The sequence below is a fragment of the Chiloscyllium punctatum genome, chromosome 42 (genome assembly GCF_047496795.1).
Source record: "Chiloscyllium punctatum isolate Juve2018m chromosome 42, sChiPun1.3, whole genome shotgun sequence".
NCBI lineage: Eukaryota > Metazoa > Chordata > Chondrichthyes > Orectolobiformes > Hemiscylliidae > Chiloscyllium > Chiloscyllium punctatum.
The window spans coordinates 3225328-3249716 of record NC_092780.1 but is presented as its reverse complement, the minus strand read 5'-3'; the positions used below and the strand labels follow the sequence as shown (position 1 = coordinate 3249716).

The following is a 24389-nucleotide window of genomic DNA, read 5'->3' as shown; positions in this document are numbered from 1 at the left end:
TACCTGCATCCATCACTTTCTCTGGCACAAACAATCCTGTGTAAAAATGTTGATCCTCATGTCCTTTTTAAATCTTTCTCCTCTCACCTTAAAAAATGTCCCCTAGTTTTGAACTCCCCCATTCTAGGGAAAAGACCCAAGTCATTCACCTTATCCATGCCCCTCATGATTTCATAAACCTCAATAAGGTCACCCCTCAACCTCCGACACTAATGAAAAACGTCCTAGCCTTTCCAGATTATTTTTATATCTCAAACACTCCATTCCCAGCAACATCCTGGTAAATCTTTTCTGAACCCTCTCCAATTTAATAATATTCTTCCCATAGCAGAGTGACCAGAATTACACACAGCACTCCAGAAAAGGCCTCACCAACACCCTGTACAACCGTAAACTAAGTATATCCAGAATGAAAACTTTGTGTCCTTCATGATGACCATGAAACTGTTGGGTCTTCATAAAAATCCACCTGGTTCACTAATGTCATTTAGGGTCGGAAATCTGCTGTCCTTACCCGGTCTGGCCGACATGGGAGTCCAGACCCACAACAATGTGATTGACTCTTGACAGCTCTCTGAAATAATCTAGCAAACCACTCAGTTGTATTAAAACTGCTGGGGAAAGCTATGACTCGCATGGACTGATTATCATGTTCTTAAGGGCAATTAGTGAAGGACAATAAATATTGACCTGACTCTCTGTTCCAAGAAATACGTGACAATCTTACCATCTCTTAACCCCAATTTCTTCCTACATCCCTGAAACCCTAATAGTGACTCCAGCCTGCTACCTTGATCCATGTAGAGAAATTATTTTTATAACCCTTGTGAATTCCAGAGTCAGTCCAGCTATTTTGTCCCAATTAAAGCTGCTCACCTCCTCTCTTCTGTAAAAGAAGGACAGGTCACCTCTAGTTTCAAGCTTCACTGAGGAAGGGCCTGTAGGAATTAAATGAATTAGAAAATTACTGAGTATTCTTGTTGGGAGACAGTGGCTCAGGGCTCTGAGTTAATATTACTTGGTTGCTGGTCCCCAGCTGCTTGCAGTTCAGGTCAAACAGCATAGGGCTGTCTTATGTTAATTCTATGAGATTGAAGTGATGGTCAACTTGGTCCTCCATGTGACCATGTAGAGACTGAACCTTCTGATTTTCAGTCACTCACTGCCTTTGTAAGATTCCCCAAATTCTAGACCCTTTATTTGATCTCTCATGACCTTAAGAGCAGGAGATCGCTCTTGCCCTTTTCCTAACTCCCTCCATCACACTACCACGTTCTTGATTTCAAAAACCACTTAATGCATCAACTGCAAAAGAAAAAGACTGCCAGTGCTAGAATCCTGAGATAAATTAGAAAATGGTGAGAAAACTCAGCACATCTGTCAGCATCTATGGGGTGAGGTGGGATGTGGCAGGGGGAGAGAGAGAAAGAGAGAGAGAAGCTGTGGAGGTTTTGGGCACTGGGTCAGGCCTGTACGAGTTGGGAGTGTTGTCCTCACTCTCAGGGCTGTTTCCTAGCAGTGACCTGGAGGTTGGTCAAGATGGGAAATGGGAGAGGCTACTGTGGAGCAGTTTGCACAATGAATCCCCGAAATGTTATTGTTATGTGGGGAAGCTGGTGTTTTGCCAGAAATAGGGTGCCTCCAAGTGGGTGCCAGTTGCATGGAGGCTAACTCCTTGAGGCAGGTGGGGTTTGGGGGGACGGCGGCTGTGTGGGAAGGAAGTGTTGTGTTATATTCCATTGTCAGTATTCAGAACACTTTAAAAAGGGTTGTTTGTAATATTATCACCTTGGTTAAACTAATATCATAGCTTGAAACCTGAGGGCATATCAGTATCAAACTTCATCTTAATGGGTGCCTCTTAAAGCATGGTATATTCATTAAAGAATGATACTGTTTGTAAAGGAATAGGTTAATATTAGTGCACACTGTATAGCCTGTGACTATAAAGTATGCATACCTGAGGAGCTGAAACAAACATCTGTTAAACTTTTTCAATGCCACATTACCCATGTCGAGATCTTATTTTATGGGGCCCTAACAATAGCATTGTCACATTATAAAATACCCGGCTGGTAACATGGTGGCAGTTCAGTGGAGACCATCAAGTGACAGGGAATTCATACCAAAGAGAGGGAGCTGTAAGTGTGAAAGGCAGAACCAAGATCCAGCAATCCCCAATGATCAGTGGGGCCCTTTGCCCTCTGCCATCCCAAAGTTACTATTTGTGAATACCTGCCCAAAACTATCTCCAGTTTGAGAGTCTGTCGAAGTATTTGGCTGTCTCAGCAGCACCCAGCTTCTACAGTGTCATTGCTGAGATTTCTGATTGGACTGGCATCAGAAGGCGCCTTTATCCTGTCCTGAATCAGATGGAGCGCCCATAGATGATCAATTGGGAAGCAAAACCATTAAAGGCATGCCCATTTTCATTCCGTTTTGAAGAAGAGTCATATAGGACTTGAAACACTAACAGGTTTCACTCCAGAGGTGCTGCCAGACCAGCTAAGGAGTTCCAACACTTTTGATTTTTGTTCTGAAACACCCCTCCTTTTCACCCTCCAGGGGTTTTCTTGCCCCAGCATCTCTTTCCTTGTCTATATTCCCTTCATTCCCCTATGTCACATGATCTATGTGGCTTCCTCTGTGTGAACAGCTCCATGTGGAGCTCAGTCCTGGCTTTAACATCAGAGAGATGGAGAGAAAGGGAAGGATGGGAACACCAGAACCTATTCCTTCCCAAAACACACACTTACTTCCAACTGAATTGTCGATTGCTTCCCGAGCTTTCTGAATTCCCAGGCGGAAATTCCGGTCATCTGGACGGAGTTTATGTCCTCGATGATAGAACATTAATGCAAGTTCAAACTCACCTTTAGCGTAAAGGCTTTCAGCCTTCCGATAAAGGCCCTGAGAAACAAAATACAAGAATAACTCCCTTTGTGGTTTTAAAACTTGCACATTGGTTTCAATAAAAATTGCATAACTGTGCACGGCATTTGTTATCATCACAAAACCCTTAATTAGATTAGATTAGATTAGATTAGATTACTTACAGTGTGGAAACAGGCCCTTCAGCCCAACAAGTCCACACCGCCCCGCCGAAGCGCAACCCACCCATACCCCTACATCTACATCTACCCCTTAACCTAACACTACGGGCAATTTAGCATGGCCAATTCACCTGACCTGCACATCTTTGGAGTGTGGGAGGAAACCGGAGCACCCGGAGGAAACCCACGCAGACACGGGGAGAATGTGCAAACTCCACACAGAGAGTCGCCTGAGGCGGGAATTGAACCCGGGTCTCTGGCGCTGTGAGGCAGCAATGCTAACCACTGTGCCACCGTGCCGCCCAAAATTAGAGTCATAGAGATGTACAGCATGGCAACAGACCCGTCGATCCAACTTGTCCATGCTGACCAGATATCCTAAATTAATCTAGTCCCATTTGCCAGCATCCGGCCCATATCCCTCCAAACCCTTTTGATTCATATACCCATCCAAATACCTTTAAATGTTGCAATTGTACCAGCCTCCACCACTTCTTCTGGCAGCTCATTCCATACACGTACCATCCTCTGTGTGAAAAAGCTGCCCCTCAGGTTTCTCTTATATCTTTCCCCTCTTACCCTAAACCTATGCCCTCTAGTTCTGGACTCCCCCACCCCAGGGAAAAGACCTTGCCTATTTATCCTATCCATGCCCCTCATAATTTCATAAAATTCTATCAGGTCTCCCCTCAGCCTCTGATGCTCCAGGGAAAACAGCCCCAGCCTATTCAGCCTCTCCCTATAGCTCAAACCCTCCAACCCTGGCAAAATACTTCTAAATCTTTTCTGAACCCTTTCAAGTTTCACAACATCCTTCTGATAGGAAGGAGACCAGAACTGCAAGCAATATTCCAAACGTGGCCTAACCAATGTCCGGTACAACTGCAACATGACCTCCCAACTCCTGTATTCAATACTCTGACCAATAAAGGAAATCATACCAAATACCTTCTTCACTATCCTATCTGCCTGAGACTGTACTTTCAAGGAGCTATGAACCTGCACTCCAAGGTCTCTTTGTTCAGCAACACTCCCTTGGACCTTACCATTAAGCGTATAAGTCCTGCTCTGATTTGCTTTTCTAAACTGCATCACCTTGCATTTATCTGAATTAAACTCCATCTGCCACTTCTCAGCCCATTGGCTCATCTGAGTAAGATCCCATTGTACTCTGAGGTAACCTTTGTCACTGTCCACTACACCTCCAATTTTGGTGTCATCTGCAAAATTACTAACGGTACCTCCTATATTCACATTAATAAAGAATTACAAGCTTTTAAATTTCTGTTTGCCAGTACCCAGCACAGTGCATCAATGTCATGCATTCCTAGGACTTTGTTAGGTCTCACACCACTACATGTTCCCCCCTCCACCTACTGAAAAAACCCATTTCACCAAAGAGATTCCAAATTCAAGGACAGCTCCATCACAATGTCCCAAGACTTACAATATATCCCTATGAGTACTTGAGCCATTCCAGGTACATTACTTCGTCTGGTTTGTCGTTGCTGATTTAAATTGGCACAGCAGTGATGATGGGTTCACTGTCTTGGATACAAAAGCTAAGGTGGGAAAATCAGCTGGAATTCCTTCTTCCAATCACTCTCCATTGCGGAAACATGCAACTTATAGAATCACAGAATTGTTCCATTGCAGAAGGAGGCCATTTGCGTACCTCTCTCTTCACATGGTCTGTCCATGTTCTTCCTACTAAAATACATCACATCACACTCCTCAGGAAAAGCAAGGGTGTAATACCAGACCCTGGGAAACTCCAATACAAATCTTCATCCAGCATGAAAATTAGCCATTGATCGCTCCTCTTTGTTCCTATTACTTAGCCAGTTTTGAATCCAGGATCACTTTGTATCTACTGACCCTTTAATTCCATGAGCTTCAACTTTTCTCACATGTCTGTTGTGTGCCACTGTATCACATGTCTTTTGAAAATCCAAGTACATCACATCAATTGCATTACCTTGATTGACTCTTTCAAAAACCCCAGCAAGTTGGTGAAACACAACTTGTCCTTTAGAAGTCCATACTGGCTCTTCATAAACAACACATCATTTCTCATGTGGCTGATGTTTCTTAGCCAAATAATTGTTTTGAGTTTCTCCATCCTAAGAGCTAAACTGACAGGTCTGTAATTGTTGGAATTATCCTTGCAGTTTTTGTTCAAGGACATAATATCTGCAATTCTCCAATCTTCAAGTACCTGCCTGAGTCGAGGGAAGACTGAGATAATATGGCTAGCGCCTTGCAATTTCCACTCTCACGTTCTTCAAAATCCTTCCATGCACTTTTTAGCACATGGACTGCAGTGGTTCAAGATGGCAGCTCACCACCACCTTCACAAGGGCAAATAGGGATGGGCAAGAAATGCTGGCCAGCCAGTGATGCCCATTCCACAGTGAATAAAAAAAAATCTGGTCCCAGTGCCTTGTCAGCGTTAAGTCCGTCAAAGACTTCTTCCTTAACAACCTTGAAAACTGGCCCATGTCCAGTTCGTATCCACCTCTTGGTAAAACCAAATGCAAAGTATTCATTTAATATTTTTGGGGGTTTCTAATCATGCCTACTCCTTTTACCATTGACATGTCCATGAATACTTTGGCATTCTCCTTTATGTTGACCATCAATCCCTTCTCATAATCCCTCTTCATTTAACTAATTTGTATTAGGTAAATTTTCATCACCACCATTCACCACCCCCCTCCCACCCCCCACAATGTCCCAAGTCTTCTGAATTCCTTTTGATTGTAATTTCTATCTCACCCCCATTGTAAGGACATTTTCCTTCATTGTTTAAATCTCTATCTCCTTTGTTATCTGGGGAGCTCTGGAGGTGTATTCCGTTTCTCTCTTGTGGGAATATACCCTTACTGTACTCAAACAAGCCCCTTTCTGAAGGCAACCCATTGTTCAGCTACAACTTGTCCTGTCAACCTTTTGTTCCAGACTATCTGATCCAGCTCTGTTCTTGCTCCATTGCAGGACCATGGGAAATATGTGTGTGCGCGCGCGCGTGTGCACGTGCATGTGCACGTATATGTGGGGTGGGGGGGTACTTTTGCAGAGAGCTGGCATAAATCTGCTGGACCAAATGGCCTCCTCCCATGCTCTTCTGTGATTCTAAGATTCTTTAAAGACAAAAAAAGGTGCATTGCCAAAACTGAAGAAACATCAAAGGGAAGGAATCCACTTAATGAATTGTTGTACCAGGATTATCGTGGATGCGCTGGTGATTATTTTCCAGAGTTCAATAGAATCGGGGTTGGTTCCTGAGGATTGGAGGGCGGCTAATGTTGTGCCACTTTTTAAGAAGGGTGGGCGGGAGAAAGCAGGAAATTATAGACCAGTTAGTCTGACCTCAGTGGTGGGAAAGATGCTGGAGTCTATTATAAAGGATGAAATTATGGCACATCTGGATAATAGCAACAGGATAGGACAGAGTCAGCATGGACTTATGAAGGGGAAATCATGCTTGACTAATCTTCTTGAATTTTTTGAGGATGTAACTCGGAAGATGGACGAGGGAGATCCAGTGGATGTAGTGTACCTGGACTTTCAGAAAGCTTTTGATAAAGTCCCACACAAGAGGTTAGTGAGTAAAATTAGGGCGCACGGGATTGGGGGCAAAGTACTAGATTGGATAGAGAATTGGTTGGCTAATAGGAAACAAAGGGTAGTGATTAACGGCTCCATTTCGAAATGGCAGGCAGTGACCAGTGGGGTACCGCAGGGATCCGTGCTGGGACCGCAGCTTTTTACAATATATGTAAATGATATAGAAGATGGTATCAGCAATAACATTAGCAAATTTGCTGATGACACAAAGCTAGGTGGTAGGGTGAAATGTGATGAGGATGTTAGGGGATTACAGGGTGACCTGGACAAGTTAGGTGAGTGGGCAGATGCATGGCAGATGCAGTTTAATGTGGATAAATGTCTGGTTATCCACTTTGGTGGCAAGAACAGGAAGGCAGATTACTACCTCAATGGTATCAAATTAGGTAAAGGGGCTGTTCAGAGAGATCTGGGTGTTCTTGTCCACCAGTCAATGAAGGCAAGCATGCAGGTACAGCAGGTCGTGAAGAAGGCTAATAGCATGCTGGCCTTCATAACAAGAGGGATTGAGTATAGAAGCAAAGAGGTGCTTCTGCAGCTGTACAGGGCCCTGGTGAGACCACACCTGGAGTACTGTGTACAGTTCTGGTCTCCAAATTTGAGGAAAGACATTCTGGCTATTGAGGGAGTGCAGCGTAGGTTCACGAGGTCAATTCCTGGAATGGCAGGATTGCCTTACACGGAAAGACTGAAGCGACTGGGCTTGTATACCCTTGAGTTTAGAAGACTGAGAGGGGATCTGATTGAAACGTATAGGATTATGAAAGGACTGGACACTCTGGCAGGAGGGAACATATTTCCATTGATGGGGGAGTGTCGAACCAGAGGACACAACTTAAAAATACGGGGTAGACCATTTAGGACAGAGATGAGGAGAAACTACTTCACCCAGAGAGTGGTGGCTGTGTGGAATGCTCTGCCCCAGAGGGCAGTGGAGGCCCAGTCTCTGGATTCTTTTAAGAAAGAATTGGATAGAGCTCTTAAAGATAGTGGAGTCAAGGGGTATGGAGATAAGGCTGGAACAGGATACTGATTAGGAATGATCAGCCATGATCATATTGAATGGCGGTGCAGGCTCGAAGGGCAGAATGGCCTACTCCTACATCTATTGTCTATTGTCTATTGTCTATTGATTACCTTATAGAACTCCTTATTGCCCAACTGGGAGGCCTCTGCATCCTTCAAAGCAAGCGTAGTGTTTCCCATTGCCAGGTAGCATCGGGAACGGGCAACCAGACAGTTCCTGTTCTTTGGTTCTTGTTGAAGAGCCTGTGACAGAATAAAAACCAAAAAGACTGTGATGCTGTAAATCAGGAACAAAAACAGAAATTGCTGGAAAAGCTCATTAGGTCTGGCAGCATCAGTGGACAGAAATCAGAGTTAATGGTTCGGCTCAGAACTGGGAACAATAGAATTACAGAAAACTACAATATCCACATGAAAAATGCATTCTTCAAAATTCTCCCTTATGCATTCATTGAGATCAGAAGTAATCCTAAAAGAAACACTTTCCACAATCACCACATAATACCAAAATATTCCAGGGTACTTCAATAAGAACCAAGAGCAGGAGTAGCCCTTTGAGTCTGATGCGCCATTCAATAAGATAATGGCTGATCTTTTCATTGACTCAGCTCCACTTATTCACCCGCTCACCATTACCTTTACGCATTTTACTGTTCAAATAAATCTATCGATCTTTGCCTTAAAAACATTTAACGAGGTAGCCTCAACTGCTGCATTGGGCAGGGAATTCCACAGATTCACAACCCTTTGGCTGAAGAAGTTCCTCCTCAGCTCAGTCTGAACTCTGGTCCCCTTTGTTTTGAGACTATGCCCCCTAGTTCTAGCTTCCTCCACTAGAGGAAACAGTCTGCCTGCCTTTATCTTATTTATTACCTTCATAACCTTATATTTTTCAACATTTCCCTCATTCTTCTCAATTCCAATGAGTATGGTACCAGGCTACTCCATCTCTCCTATAAGCCAACCCTCTCAACTCCAGAATCAACCTGGTGACCTTCTTTTACACCCCCTCCAAGGCCTTTACACCCTTTCTCAAGTAAGGAGATCAAAACTATACACAGTATTCCAGGTGTGGCTTCACCAGCACCCTATACAGTTGCACCATAACCTCTCCGTTTTTAAACTCTGTCCCTCTAGCAATGAAGGGCAATATTCTATTTGCCTCCTCTGCACACTTTGCTGTCCCACTCAATTTAGTGTCACGTGCAAACTTTGACACACAACACTTGGTCTGCAACTCTAAGTTATCTCCACACAGCAACAGTTAAATACAGAATAAAACTCCTTCTGCAACTATACTCATCAAACTCTCCCACAACAGGACAGCATGGGGTTAAATACAGAGGAAAGCACCCTCTGCATTGTCTCCCATCAAACACTCCCCGGTCAGGGACAGCATGGGGTTAGATACAGTGTAAAGCTTCCTCTACACTTTCCCCCACCAAATATTCACAGGACATAACAGCACGGGGTTAGATACCCAGTAAAGCTCTTTTCTGTTATAAACCAAAACAATAGCTTCCTTGACACTGACCCCATCAAACACACCCAGGACAGGACAGCACTGTGTTAGGTACAGAAGAAAGCCCATTAAAACACACCCAGAAAAAGGTCTGTTACCTTTAAATGATCTTTAGGAAATCAAAGATGCTGCCATCTGACCAAGGTAGTGCAGGGTTATCCAGGCAGTGCCAATGCTGAAGTATCAGTCATGCTCCCCCCTAGTTGTTGGGTCATATCTGTCAGCAATGCAGGGGGACATCAGCCGTCCTGTATTGACTATTCTGATTCTGAGCAATTTTGGACGATTGTGAACTAGTTTTGGGAAATTGTACTGCCCTGAAACTCTCCTCACTGTATCCCCACCTCCGTTTGCAATGGTTAGCGCAGACCCCAGACCCTGCTCTCTGGCTGCCGATGAAACTTACATGTGTGTAACTGTTGATGGCCTTCTCATACTCCCCCAGTATGTACAGCCGGTCCCCCTCGGACTTGTACGTGAGGTACGAGCAAACTGGACCCGACACAACCTCCTCATCATCGTCAGCCATCGCTGTGTCTCTGTCTGATTCTCTCCCTGTCTCTCTGTGAACTCTCGTTTCTCTCTCTTTCTTTCTCTCTCTCCCTCTGGTTCTGTTTTTATTTTTCTCCCTCCCTGTCCCTGCTGCACTCTCTCCTTCGCTGCTGTTGCTAATGGATTCAATGCCTGAGCTTCTCGCGGTTACAATCTGTTTGGAATGTAACCAGTCAGTCTCCTAGCAACCCCCCAACAACCAGACGCAGGGACACCACTTTAAAGGGAACATTTTGCTTTCGAGACAACGTGCTTTCTACTTTATATCATTTATCTGATGCCAATATTTCAGAATGATACCCTTCCCTACCCACGGCTAAGAACATAGGAAATAGCAACAGGAGCCGGCCATTCAGCCCCTCCATTCAAGCCTGCCCCGCCATTCAATGACAAAAGCAACTGCAGATACTAGAGGTCTGAAATATAAATAGAAATTGCTGGAGAAACTCAGCAGAGCAGGCAGCGTGTGTGGAAAGAGAAACAGGGTTAACAAAAGCCGATGAGATCATGGCTGATTTGCTCCAGGCCTCAACTCCACTTTCATGCCAGCTTCTCATTGCCCTCAACTCCCTTACATTTAAAAAAAATTCTACCTCCTCTTTAAACACTTTCTTGATCTAGCCACCACAATTCTCTGAGGTACCGAATTCCAGGCAATAATTATCCTCTGGGAGAAGAAATCTCTTCACATGTCCGCTTTAAATGAGTGTCCTCTTATTCTGTAACTATATCCCCAGTTTGAGATTCCTTCACTAATGGAAACATCTTCTCAATATCTACATTGTCAAGTCCCCTCAGTATCTCATATGTTTCAGTAAGATCACACCCCATTCTTCTAAACTCATATGAATAAAGACCGAACCTGTTTACCCACTCTTGACCAGTCATCTCCCCCATCTCAGGAAACAGCCGAGTGAATCTCTCTTGAACTGCCTCTTGGCTAGGATATCATTTTGTAAATATGGGGACCAAAACAGTACACAGTATTCCAGGTGCAGTTTCACCAATGCCTTGTACAGTTAAAACAAGAGTTCCCTATTTTAAAACTCCAACCCACTAACAATAAAGGGCGAAATTCCATTTGACTTCTCAATTACTTGCTGCACCTGGGTGCAAGCTTTGTGAACAAAAGCACCCAGATCCCTCTGTGCTGCACTTTATTTTGAAGTGTCTCCATTTAAACAGTAATCTGCCTTTGATTTTTCCAACTGAAGTGCGCAACCTCACACTTTCCTACATTAAACTCCATCTGCCAGGGTTTTGTTCATTCACTCACCCTATCTATATCTGTGGGGTGCACAGTGGCTCAGTGGTAAGCACTGCTGCCTCACAGTGCCAGGGTCTCAGGTTCAATTCCAGCCTTGGGCAACTGTCAGTGTGGAGTTTGCACATTCACCCTGTTTCTGATGGGTGTGTTCTGGTCTCCTCCCACAGTCCAAAGATGTGCAGGTCAGGTGAATTGACCATGCTAAATTGCCCATAGTGTTAGGTGCATTAGTCAGAGGGAATTGGGTCTGGGTGGGTTACTCTTCAGAGGGTCAGTATGGACTGGTTGGGCCAAAGGGCCTGTTTCCACACTTTAGGGAATCTAATCTAATCCTCTTGCAGATTCCTTATATTCTCAGCACATTATGCCCTCCCATCTATTTTTGTATCATCAGCAAATTTGGATACATTATACTTATCCCTATCTCCTCAATGAGATTAAAATAGATTAGTAAACAATTAGGGTCCTAGATCTAACTGTTTTCACTGGAATGTAGGCGATTGAGAGGTGACATATATAAAATAATGACGGGTGTAGATAAGGTGAATGGCAGGTGTCTTTTCCGTAGGATGGGGAATTTCAAGAAGAGGGAGCAAAGTTTTAAGGTGAGAGGAGAAAGATTTAAAATAACATGATGGGCAATTTTATTTTGCACAGTAAGTGGTTTGTGTGTGGAATGAACTTCCAGAGGAACTGATGGGTGCAGGTTGAGTTACATTTTAAAAGACATTTAGATAAGTACATGAGTAAAAAATGTTTGGAGGGCCAAGCTTTCTTTATTTTCTACTTATAACGAAGACGGAGAAAGTGAGGACTGCAGATGCTGGAGATTAGAGTCAAAGAGTATGCTGCTGGAAAAGTACAGCCAGTCAGACAGCATCCAAGGAGCAGGAGAATCGATGTTTTGGGCATAAGCCCTTCATCAGGAATGAGGCTTGTGTGCCAAGGGGGCTGAGAGATAGATGAGAGGGGGCTGATTCACTAATGTCCCGTAGGGAAGGAAATCTGCCACCCTTATCTGGTCTGGCCTACACCAAGCCCACAGTAATGTGATTGACTCTTAAGTGGCCTCTGCCACTAAATACTAATGCATGAATAAATAAAACAGGTGAAATTTAACGAAAGTCTGAAGAGAAACACAATGGTTCTTGTCAAGATTTGTCCTGAGTAGTTCTGTGATGCAGCACTCTATGCTATGTGGGCTGTTCCCCAGGACACGCACTGAGACAAACATCGATTCTGCCTGGAGGATCATCAGCTTGGTGAAAGATGCTCTTTGGTGCCTGAAATTTGTTGGTCTTCCAGAGGAAGGAGTTGATCTCAATCAAGTGTTGTAGACTGGAAGATTACCAATGTTGAGGAAACATCACAGGAAACAGAGGAAACATCACAGAAGCGCTTCACAGGAGGCTCTCAAGCACTGAGGATGTCACCTATTCAGGGAACGAAAAGTCTGCAACACAAATTCCCAGCTCGGCGAACAGAACCACAACAATGTTGAGGACCACTTGCTGAGGGACACACTAAAGCTTGGGGCAGCTGCTGCCAACCCACAATGGGGAAAGATTACAATGTAAAATCTTTCTGCAGAAGTTAAATAGGTGTCCATTCAGTCACTAGACCCTCCAGGTGCCTCAAAAATATGTACATATTATTTTGTACAAGTAAGAAATGCCTTTGGTTTCCTTGGATAGAGTCAAACTCCAATGTATGTTTCTTTCTTCATATGCTACTGTAGAACCTAACTCTTTAGTGGAGTAAGTGAGGACTGCAGATGCTGGAGATCAGAGCTGAAAATGTGTTGCTGGAAAAGCGCAGCAGGTCAGGCAGCATCCAAGGAACAGGAGAATCGACGTTTCGGGCATAAGCCCTTCTTCAGGAATGAGGAAAGTGTGTCCAGCAGACTAAGATAAAAGGTAGGGAGGAGGGACTTGCGGGAGGGGTGTTGGAATGTGATAGGTGGAAGGAGGTCAAGGTGAGGGTGATAGGCCGGAGTGGGGTGGGAGCGGAGAGGTCTGGAAGAAGATTGCAGGTTAGGAAGGTGGTGCTGAGTTCGAGGGATTTGACTGAGACACGGTGGGGGGAGGGGAAATGAGGAAACTGGAGAAATCTGAGTTCATCCCTTGTGGTTGGAGGGTTCCTAGGCGGAAGATGAGGCGCTCTTCCTCCAACCGTCGTGTTGCTATGGTCTGGCGATGGAGGAGTCCAAGGACCTGCATGTCCTTGGTGGAGTGGGAGGGGAGTTGAAGTGTTGAGCCACGGGGTGGTTGGGTTGGTTGGACCGGGTGTCCCAGAGGTGTTCTCTGAAACGTTCTGCAAGTAGGCGGCCTGTCTCCCCAATATAGAGGAGGCCACATCGGGTGCAGCGGATGCAATAGATGATGTGTGGAGGTGCAGGTGAATTTGTGGCGGATATGGAAGTATCCCTTGGGGCCTTGGAGGGAAGTAAGGGGGGAGGTGTGGGCGCAACTGGGGTCCTTGAAGAAGGAGGCCATCTGGGTTGTACGGTTTTGGAACTGGTCCTCCTGGGAGCAGATGCGGCAGAGACAAAGGAATTGGGAATATGGGATGGCGTTTTTACGGGGGGCAGGGTGGGAGGAGGTGTGCCCTCCGCTTCTTCCTTTCCCGCCGTACCAACTAGTACCCTTCCACCGACACCTCCTTCAACCGACTGAACTGGTCCTCACCCTGAACAACTTCTCAATTAAGGGCTACGGGGAGAATGCGGGTAAATGGAGTTGAAATGCCCATCAGCCATGATTGAATGGCGGAGTGGACTCGATGGGCCGAATGGCCTTACTTCCACTCCTATGTCTTATGGTCTTTCCAATCTTCCCACTTCCTCCAAACCAAAGGAGTAACCATGGGCACCCACATGGGCCCCAGCTATGCCTGCCTCTTCGTAGGATATGTGGAATAGTCCATCTTCTGCAGCTACACTGGCACCACCCCCCACCTTTTCCTCCGCTACATTGATGACTGTAACTGCGCTGCCTCATGCTCCCACGAGGAGATTGAACAGTTCATCCACTTTACCAACACCTTCCACCCCGACCTCAAATTCACCTGGAAACAACACGCACGCCCTCCAACTCCTCCATGATTTTTGCTTCCCCCGTCCCCAACGCCTTATCTTCCCCATGGACATCCAGTCCTTGTACACCTCCATCCCCCATCACGAAGGACTCAAAGCCCTCCGCTTCTTCCTTTCCCGCCGTACCAACCAGTACCCTTCCACTGACACCCTCCTTCGACTGACTGAACTGGTCCTCACCCTGAACAACTTCTCTTTCCAATCCTCCCACTCCCTCCAAATCAAAGGAGTAACCATGGGCACCCGCATGGGCCCCAACTATGCCTGCCTCTTCGTAGGATATGTGGAACAGTCCATCTTCTGCACCTACACTGGCACCATCCCCCACCTTTTCCTCCGCTACATCGATGACTGTATCAGCACTGCCTCGTGCTCCCACGAGGAGGTTGAACAGTTCATCCACTTTACCAACACCTTCCACCCCGACCTCAAATTCACCTGGACCGTCTCAGACAGCTCCCTCCCCTTCCTAGATCTTTCCATTTCTATCTCTGGCAACTGAATCAACATGGACATTTATTATAAACCGACCGACTCCCACAGCTACCTAGACTACACCTCCTCCCACCCTGCCCCCTGTAAAAACGCCATCCCATATTCCCAATTCCTTCGTCTCCGCCGCATCTGCTCCCAGGAGGACCAGTTCCAAAACCGTACCACCCAGATGGCCTCCTTCTTCAAGGACCGCAATGTCCCCCCAGACGTGGTCGACGATGCCCTCCACCGCATCTCTTCCACTTCCCGCTCCTCCGCCCCTCCAACCGCCACCAGGACAGAACCCCACTGGTCCTCATCTACAACCCCACCAACCTCCATATACATCGTATCATCCATCGTCATTTCCGCCACCTCCAAACGGACCACACCACCAGGGATATATTTCCCTTCCCTCCCCTATCAGCGTTCCGAAAAGACCACTCCCTCCGTGACTCCCTCGTCAGGTCCACACCCCCCACCAACCCAACCTCCACTCCCGGCACCTTCCCCTGCAACCGCAAGAAATGCAAAACTTGCACCCACACCTCCCCGCTTACTTCCCTCCAAGGCCCCAAGGGATACTTCCATATCCGCCACAAATTCACCTGCACCTCCACACACATCATCTATTGCATCCGCTGCACCCGATGTGGCCTCCTCTATATTGGGGTGACAGGCCGCCTACTTGCGGAACATTCCAGAGAACACCTCTGGGACACCCGGACCCTCCCACTCCACCAAGGACATGCAGTTCCTTGGACTCCTCCATCGCCAGACCATAGCAACACGACGGTTGGAGGAAGAGCGTCTCATCTTCCGCCTAGGAACCCTCCAACCACAAGGGATGAACTCAGATTTCTCCAGTTTCCTCATTTCCCCTCCCCCCACCTTGTCTCAGTCAAATCCCTCGAACTCAGCACTGCCTTCCTAACCTGCAATCTTCTTCCTGAACTCTCCGCCCCCACCCCACTCCGGCCTATCACCCTCACCTTGACCTCCTTCCACCTATTGCATTTGCAACACCCCTCCCCCAAGTCCCTCCTCCCTACCTTTTATCTTAGCCTGCTGGACACACTTTCCTCATTCCTGAAGAAGGGCTTATGCCCGAAACATCGATTCTCCTGTTCCTTGGATGTTGCCTGACCTGCTGCGCTTTTCCAGCAACACATTTTCAGCTCCTAACCCTTTAGTGACTATGTATCTACATAGAGATATTTTAATGAATAAAATATATTTTTTAAATAATGAAAGAAAAAGGGTGAAATTTAATACAAAGGAATGCCTTTGCACCATGGTGACCCTTTGATCTCTAAATGGAGGCAGAGTAATACATTAAGGAAGTTTTGTTGAAATTTTATGTCATTTGTTTTGTTCTTGGAATACCATGGCCAATTCCATGCACCATATTTTATTATCTTTTAAGCAAGATGTCAAAGACCTTGTAGAGTTACTAGAACAGTACCAAGGATAAGATTACAATTACAGAGAGAGGATTGAAAGACTGGGGTTATTTCTCCTACAGAAGAGGGAGTAAGGAGAGATTTATACATCTTCTCAAAATCACGAAGAGTTTTGATAAAGCAAATGAGGAGCAGAAACAAATACACACACCGAGTTTTTGTGATGTGGGATACATTGCCTGAAATTCAATTATAATTTTCAAAATATAATTAAATAAATATTTACGTATTTTTCAAAGAGAGAGCATAATGAATTTATTGTTTGTATATATTTCCGAGTCAACATGTTCAGGGATGTGATTACATTACTGTGGACCAGGTGGAACTTGAACACGTATCTCCTTGCATCATTGTGGGCTGATTTGTAACTATGCCCGGCGTGGGTTGCGCAATGCATAGTGGGGGCTGTAGTTTTAAAAGGGCACTATACATTGGCTCAATCTGATTTAGAGACTACAACCCCCAGCATGCAGCGAGACCAGTTCTTATACGTAGTGTTGGGGGTGTTCTTGCGTCAGCCACGGAGTGTTGTAGTTCGCACAGAGACCCTCAGACTGACTTGTAGGGAGAATTAGACTACAACCCCCGGCATGCATCGGGCACCGCCATTACGTCGGCACATCCTGGAGGGATGGGGCGGTGCAGGGAGGTCAGGCGGTGGAGGTGGATCTTCACGTGATGCGGCATGAGCCAATGGGCGAGCTGGGATGGCCGATCAGGAGATGGTGAGGCGAGAGGCGGAGAGGGGAGGCCGAGATCGAGAGCCGCCTGAAGGAGCTGGGTGAGCGAGAGAGTCCCCTGACGGAGCTGGGAGAGTGAGTGAGCAAGAGCCCCCTGACGGAGCTGGGAGAGTGAGCGAGAGCCCCCTGACGGAGCTGGGAGAGTGAGTGAGCAAGAGCCCCCTGACGGAGCTGGGAGAGTGAGAGAGAGCCCCCTGACGGAGCTGGGAGAGTGAACGAGCGAGAGCCCCCTGACGGAGCTGGGAGAGGAGGCCGCAGGTGAGGCTCAGGGCTGAGGGATGGGGTGTTGGGCCGATGGTCCAGGGTTCTGCAGGTCGCTGAGTCAGTCAGTCAGTCAGTCAGTCAGGGTGAGGGAGAGTGAGAGGGTGTGCTCCATAGCATCATCACCGGGCAGTCTGAATAGAAACCGGCTGCTGGTTTATGGTGTAGCTCTGGTCAGTGCACTGTCCCCTTTCCCTGGTCTTTTACAGCTGCTTCCAGCCTCTCCTAGCCCTCACTTCATGGTAATGGACAAAAGAACCAGGGGACAGGGCAAGTAGACAGAATAATTGTCACACCTGAGCTGTTGTGATTTGAAATGTGCTGCTTGAAAGGGATAGAAGTCAATTCCAGAATATCTCTCAAAGGGAATTGAATGAAAAGTTTGGTGGGAAAAATTTGCAGGTTTATAAGGTAAGAGACACTGATTGTCTTTGTCTTTGAAGAGCTGGTGTAGCCACTGTGAGGGTTTTGAATTGCAATGTTTAATTGTAATTGACTCAATCTTCTCTTGACAATCATTTGTTTTATCATGATTTGGAGATGCCGGTGTTGGACTAGGGTGGACAAAGTTAAAAATCACATATCAGGTTATAGTCCAATGGGTTTATTTGGAAGCACTAGCTTTCAGAGCGCTGCTCCTTCATCAGATGGTTGTGATGAGGGAGCAGTGCTCTGAAACCTACTGCTTCCAAATAAACCTGTTTGACCATAACCTGGGGTTGTGTGATTTTTAACTTCGTGTTTTATCCCTTGGACTGTTTGATATCCTGAAGAAGGGCTTATGCCCGAAACGTCGATTCTCCTGCTCCTCGGATGCTGCCTGGCCAGCTGTGTTTTTCCAGCACCACACGTTTCAACTCTGGTCTGCAGCCCTCACTTTCTCCTGCTTTGTTTGGTAGAAGCCGAATACATTTACATCCTTAATGTAGTTTTACATTTTTTTTCCCAAGAGAATCTGCCCTTTTTTCACTTGTAGTTTAGATATAAAATTTAAGCCAATGTTAAATGGCGATGTAACCATTTAAAGTTATTTTGTTTAACATTTGGCCAAAAGTTTATCCTTCATTCTGCTTGTGAATTTTTATACCTGTGTCTCAATGGGAGTATCTGTTGTTCAACATTCAATAAGGGTGCTATTCCACTTTAGAGACTCCAAGTTCCTCACTGCCTCTGATTAAAGTGGTGAGTTCTGTGCAGCATTATTGGAAAGGCCATCTTTTTGGGTGAGATTTAATAATATACCTTCTCTTGCCTTTTAGACTGCTTTAGAAACCACATCCACCTTTCTCCCTGTTGTTCTAGCAATATTTATTTTTCATCCAAATCACTGAAACAGACTATGTTGTCATTATTGTTGTCATTTATGGGAGCTTGTTTTGTGCAAGTTGCCTGCTGTGCTTCATATATTGCAAAATTGACCACTTCTAAAGCAGGATACTTTGAGATCCCTGAATTGTAGAAATAGTCCAACAATGATTAAACTGACAGTCAAGTAATGCCAAGCAAACAAATTAACATTTTATATTCTAGCTGAATCTTTATGAAAAGATGCCCACTGAAATATTTAATTTGCATTGGATCCAACAACCAGAAATTGTGTGCAGCTAAAGTTGAGCAAAGGAACAGTCATAAATGTTTTATGCGCAGAATGTTGGGTGAAATAAGTGCTTTTGTGAGGGGTCTTCTTTGTTTGAAAGCAGGCACATAAGTTATACAGCACACATTAAAGAGAAGTTTTATTCTTTTTAGTTTACAGTATGTGTCTGAGCTGCCAAATTATGATTAACTTTGTTAAAGGGAAATAAGTGGTGCATTGTGCAGGCTGAAAGCACTTGTTATTTTTAGAATTATAATGTGCGTGTAATTAGACAACCTAGTGCTCTGGAATTAATAACCTGAGTGGGTTACACTCTGAAGCCCAGGGAAGTTCATGGATCTACTGGAATGATTCTGTACTTGCAATGTCTAGATAACCCTTGACATGAAAAGAGCACATTTCCTTTCATTTTTTATAATTGTTTCCTGGTTGCATTAACATCTAATCATAGCTGAAATGAGGAGCTGTGCACATTGTAAATATAAAACATAGAATTGTCTCTGAGAGGAATTCCAAAATCAGCATGGAATCAATCTTGGTGTTTGTTTTGGAATTGTTTCCTGCCTGAAGGTGCCTTCTTTTTCCCTGCCAATGTTCAGTATTTCATGAAGTCATGTGGCAGAAAGCTAGTGCAGCTGCTAGCTGCTTTGATAACCTTTTTGGAATGAAATATGCCCCAGTCTATTTCTATATTTAGACATTTATTAGCTAGCAAACTATACAACTTAATTTAATATTCGAGCTGCACGTGACCCAGAAGTCATTGTTGACTTGGCTTTGTAAGAATTCCTCCTTTTATTAACAAGTGTTTATTCATGTGGATATTGTGGTATAAAAGGGCTATATATAATAAGGCTGCAAATATCCTGCTGTACATAATGGTACAATTGCTGGTTCTTCCCATTAATGCTTATTTTCCTGAGCAGAATTCACAATAAAAATCAGTTGTTTCGACACTTCAGATTACTTTGAGAATATCTGATTCTTTGTTTAATTTATATAGTTTCGTCCCTCACTTGTAACCAGGAGAAGCCATACTTCACACAGCCACAGCATTTGTATGTCAGAGGATGTGTTGTACAGCCTATGACTTCCTAAAGCTCTCCATCATTTACGAGCCACAAGTCTAGAGTGTGATCAAATACTTTCCATTTGATGAGTTGGGCGTAGCTTCTTTAGCACTTCCAAAGGGGAGGTAGTGGCTTTGTGGTCACATCACAGGGCCAGAGCCCAGACTAATGTTCAAGAGACATGACATCTCACCATGACAGATGATGGAATTTGCAGGAAAAAAGTTATTTAAATGGTGACCCTATAACAGCGAATCACCATAAAAACCTATCTCTGTCACTAAATCCCTTTAGTGAGGGACATCTGCTGTTGTTTCCTGGTCTGGTTTGGCCTGCATGTGACTCCAGATCCACAGCAATGTGGTTGGCTCTTAAAAATGCCCTCTGGGCAATTATGAATAGGACATAAATGCTAGCCTGATGGCCCAATAAAAGATGCCTTCTCACATCTGCGAATGAATAAACAAATACTTCAGGCCGAGGCAATCTGCTTGGACAGTGTAAACATCTGCTCCCTTCAGTAATGCCACACCATGAGCTAGATGCCAGTGCTTCTTTGACAGTACCTCCTAACCCTTGATTCTTGCCATCTGGAAGGACAAGGCAGTGGGTGCATGGGCACATCACGTTCTGTGAAATACCATACCGGCTTGGACATATGTTGTAATTTCTTCATCTTGGCTGCATTAAAATTTGGAGAAAGTGAGGATTGCAGATGCTGGAAAAGCACAGTGGTCAGGCAGCATCTGAGGAGTAGGAGAATCGATGTTTCGGGCATAAGCCCTTCATCAAGATTTCTGATGAAAAGCTTATGGCTGAAACGTTGGTTCTCCTACTCCTCGGATGCTGCCTGACCTGCTTTGCTTTTCCAGCACCACACCCTTGACTGTATTAAAAATTTGTCAGATGAACCATGATTTTACTAAGTGGTGAAATGGCTGCAAATGGCTTAATGGTTGAATCCTGCTCCATGTTTGTATGTATCTAACTACATCTTATCAGCTGCAGCATTTCAGGAGGGTGGCCTGTCATCACCTTTTCCATGGGCAGCTAGGAATCAAAAGTATGACTAGACTTGTCAGTGATGCTCACATCCTGAGGAATGATTGCACAGTGAAGCAGCTGAGTCCTTTTATTTTAAAATTTTCTTTTTGAAATTTTGTTCCTCACCTTTCAACCTCTTATCTACTCTCTACTCCTCTGAGATGTACTGCATGCTTGGCTTCATTGATTCAGGCATTGAGTATAAAAATTGGTAAGTCATGTTGCAGTTGTATAAACCTTTAGGCCACGTTTAAAATATTCTGTGCAGTTTGGACACTACGCTATAACAAGGATGTTTTTGAGAAGGTGCAGAAGATATTTACCAGGATGTTGCCTGGATTGGAGTGCAATATTTATAAGGAAAGTTGCACAAACATGAGTTGTTTTTGCGAGAGTGTCTGAGGCTGAGGAACAACCTGACAGAAGTGAATAAAATTTGGAAGGTATGGATAGGGTGGATAGTCAGTCTTTTTCTCAGGGTGGGACTGTCAAATACTCGAGGGCATTGGTTTAAGGTGAGAAGGTGCAAGTTTAAAGGAGATGTCCAAGACAAGTGTTCATTTTTCAAGTGATAGGCGCTTGGAATGCATTGCTGGTGGAGGTGGTAGAAGCAGATTGGATAGGAATGTTTAAAGAGGCATTTAGACAAGACACAAGAACAGGCAGGGAATAGAGGGATATGGGCCACGTGCAGGCCGATGGCATTAGTTTGGAATGGCATCATGATCAGTGCAAATGTGGTGTTCTACGTTCTAATTACTGAAAGCGCTCACTCCTGTGACGTTTTCTCAATGCTAGCTAGTTCAAGAATTCTGAGAAGGTTGTGTTCAGGACTTGGATTTACGCTTGATGCTGTGTCCTTGGATCTATGATTTTTTTTTTCCTCCTGTGAATTTTGCATATCCCTGACCAATATTTTCTGTACAAAGTGCTTCTGTCTGAGAATTGGCAGTTCAGAGAATTCTTATTCTGTTACTGTACAACATTTAAAATTTGTCAATTTGAAACCCACTTTGCAAGTAGGTTTGCGTTGCATTTTTTAAACTCCTTACGAGTACTTAAAAAATGGCTGTAGGACAAGAGGATGTATTGGTAGGCATCTTTCAAGATAGAGTCAATGAATCCAGCGGGTCCGTAGCAACCAAAATGTCCATCTTCGCTAACCCCATTTCCCTGCACTTGGCCCATATCCTTCTAATTCTTTCCTATCTATGTATTTGTCCAAATGGCTTTTAAATATTGCTGATGTACCCACCTCCACCACCTCTGCTGCTGGCTCATTCCATATGCGTACCACTTTCTGTAAAAACGTTGCCCCTCAGTTTCCCTTTTATTCTTTCCCCTCTAACCTTAAACTGATGCCCTCTAGTCCTCGATTACCCAACATTGGGAAAAAGACTGAGTGCGTTCACCCTATCCATGCCTCTCATGATCTTATACACTTCTACAAAATGCCCCCTCAGTCTCCTACAAAAAAAGTCCTAGCTTGTCCAACCTCTCCCTGTAACTCGGACAGGTGAGTCCTGGCAACTTGCTTGTAAATTTCTTCTGCACTCTTTCCAGTTTAATACCGTCCTTCCTATAACAAGGTGACCAATATTGAACACAACACTCCAAGGGTGACCTCACCAATGTCCTGTATAATTGCAACATAACTTCCCAACTCCTATACTCAGTGACCTGAAATACGAAAGCCAGTGTGCCAAAAGCCACCTTCATTGTCCTGTCTACTTGTGACTCCATTTCAGAGAACTGGGAACCTGAACTCCAAGGTCCCTCTGTTTCACTACACTCCAGGCCCTACCATTCACCATGAAACTCCTACTTTGATTTGACATTTCAAAATGCAAGACCTCATACTTATCTATATTAATCTCCATTTGCTATTTCTTGGCCCATTTCCCCAGCTGCTCAAGGTCCTGCTGCAATTTCTGAAAACCTTCCTCACTGTCCACGATACTGCCTGTTTTAGTGTGACCTGCAAACTTACTAATCATGGCTTGTACATTCTCACCCAAATCATGGGCCCAGCACTGACCCCTGAGGCACTTCACTAGTCACAGACCTCCAGTCCAACAAGCATCCTTCCACTATTACTCTCTGACTTGATAGTAGGAAGCCATTTTGCATCCAATTTGCCAGCTCCCCCTGGATTCCATGCGATCTAACCTTCTAGGACAGCCTACAATGTGGAACCTTATCAAAGGTCTTACTGAAATCCATACAGACTGTCTGCTGCCCTGTCCTCATTAATCTTACTGGTCACTTCATGGATGAACTCTAACAAATTTGTGAAGCATGATCTCTCGCTCAGAAAGCCATGCTGACTAGTCCTTACCAAACCGTACCATTTCAAATGCATGTATACCTTATTGCTCAGATTCTTCTTTAGTAACTTACCTACCACAAATGTTAAGTTTACTGGTCTATAGTTCCCAGGCTTTTCTCTGCAGCCCTTCTTGAGTAATGGCGCAACATTCTCCACCCTCCAGTCTTCTGGGACCCCTCTGTGGCTAATGATGATAAAATATCAGCCAGGACCCCTGCAGTTTCTTCTTCAGCCTCTTGCAGTGATCTTGGATATATCTGGTCAGGACCAGGAGATTTATCCACCTTCATACATTCTAATACATCCAACACCACCTCTACTATGATATGGACTGTCCCCAAGGCGACATCGCCAAGTTCCCAAGTAGTCTTATCTTCATGGTAAACACAGAAGCAAAATATTCATTAAGAACCTTGTCCATCCCCTATGATTCTGCACATACATGTCCACTTTGGTCCTTGAGGGGCCCTGTTCTTTTGCTCATTATTTTGAATATGCTGAATCATTAAAATTGAATTTTGTTATTCATTTTTTAAAATTTGGAGTCTAGGTTTTGAAAGCCTTACTTATGATGTCTTGCCTGCCATCCATTCCACTTGCTGGTTTGGTGGGTCTTATTGATAAAAATGGACAGCTTATGGAGTCCACCAAAGATGATATTCTGTGTACCTCTTAAGAGATGTTTATCACATTTAATTGAGACATTGAATGTGAAAGAATAAGAAATAGGCATATTTCCTGTATACAAACACACAATTCTGCAGAATTTTGGCCTGGCTGCATCTGTGAGGGGAAGAACAGGTTAACTTTTCGAGTTTGGTATGAATCCCCTTCAGAACTCAGATGGGAGTGGAGAAAGCATCTTTTATTGGGCCTCCACCTTATGGAATACCAAAGATTTAACTTAATTTTTGTTTCTCTTTTGAAAATTAGATTTCCTGTTGCATTGTTTTCCTCCGCACTGGCATATGCTAGAAGAGTTGCAGTCATCTTTTCTAATACTCCATCATGTTAGTCTTTCAAAATTATTGGAGTTTACTTTTTTGTTTAGTTTTACTGAACCTCATAATTCACTGAAGGACTGAGCAATCATTTAGATAGCCCAGGGAGTAACTTAGCGTGCAGCAACTAGCATTATGATTGTAAAATTACATCAAGATCATATGGCTATGAAGGGTTCATTGCTTCCTGTATTTAGTCCATTCCCTTTGCCTGAAGCATTCTTTGCATAATTGATTTTCAAGATTGAGTAAAAGCAAACATATGC

At 44.5% G+C, this 24389-nt stretch overlaps 2 protein-coding genes across 8 annotated transcripts in view; one reads left to right on the top strand and one right to left on the bottom strand.

Moving 5' to 3' along the window:
• The window catches only part of odad4 (outer dynein arm docking complex subunit 4), a 95365-nt gene extending 85447 nt beyond the window's left edge, over nt 1-9918 (bottom strand). For all 3 annotated transcript variants that reach the window (XM_072561214.1, XM_072561215.1, XM_072561216.1), the window contains exons 1-4: nt 9638-9918; nt 7821-7952; nt 2757-2910; nt 877-938 (exon numbers count right to left, since the gene is read on the bottom strand). In XM_072561214.1, coding sequence (XP_072417315.1) covers nt 877-938; nt 2757-2910; nt 7821-7952; nt 9638-9760 — 471 coding nt within the window. In that variant the 5' untranslated portion in view covers nt 9761-9918. The remainder of the gene's footprint in view (nt 1-876; nt 939-2756; nt 2911-7820; nt 7953-9637) is intronic.
• Nucleotides 9919-16764: 6846 nt separating this feature from the next.
• Nucleotides 16765-24389, top strand: part of LOC140465642 (ATP-citrate synthase) — an 81527-nt gene continuing 73902 nt past the window's right edge. For 4 of the 5 annotated variants that reach the window (XM_072561212.1, XM_072561211.1, XM_072561210.1 and 1 more), the window contains exon 1: nt 16782-17079. The gene's annotated coding sequence lies outside the window, so the exon portion shown is untranslated. Of the gene's footprint in view, nt 17080-24389 lie in introns of all 5 variants that reach the window. The other variant, XM_072561209.1, reaches the window with a different exon arrangement.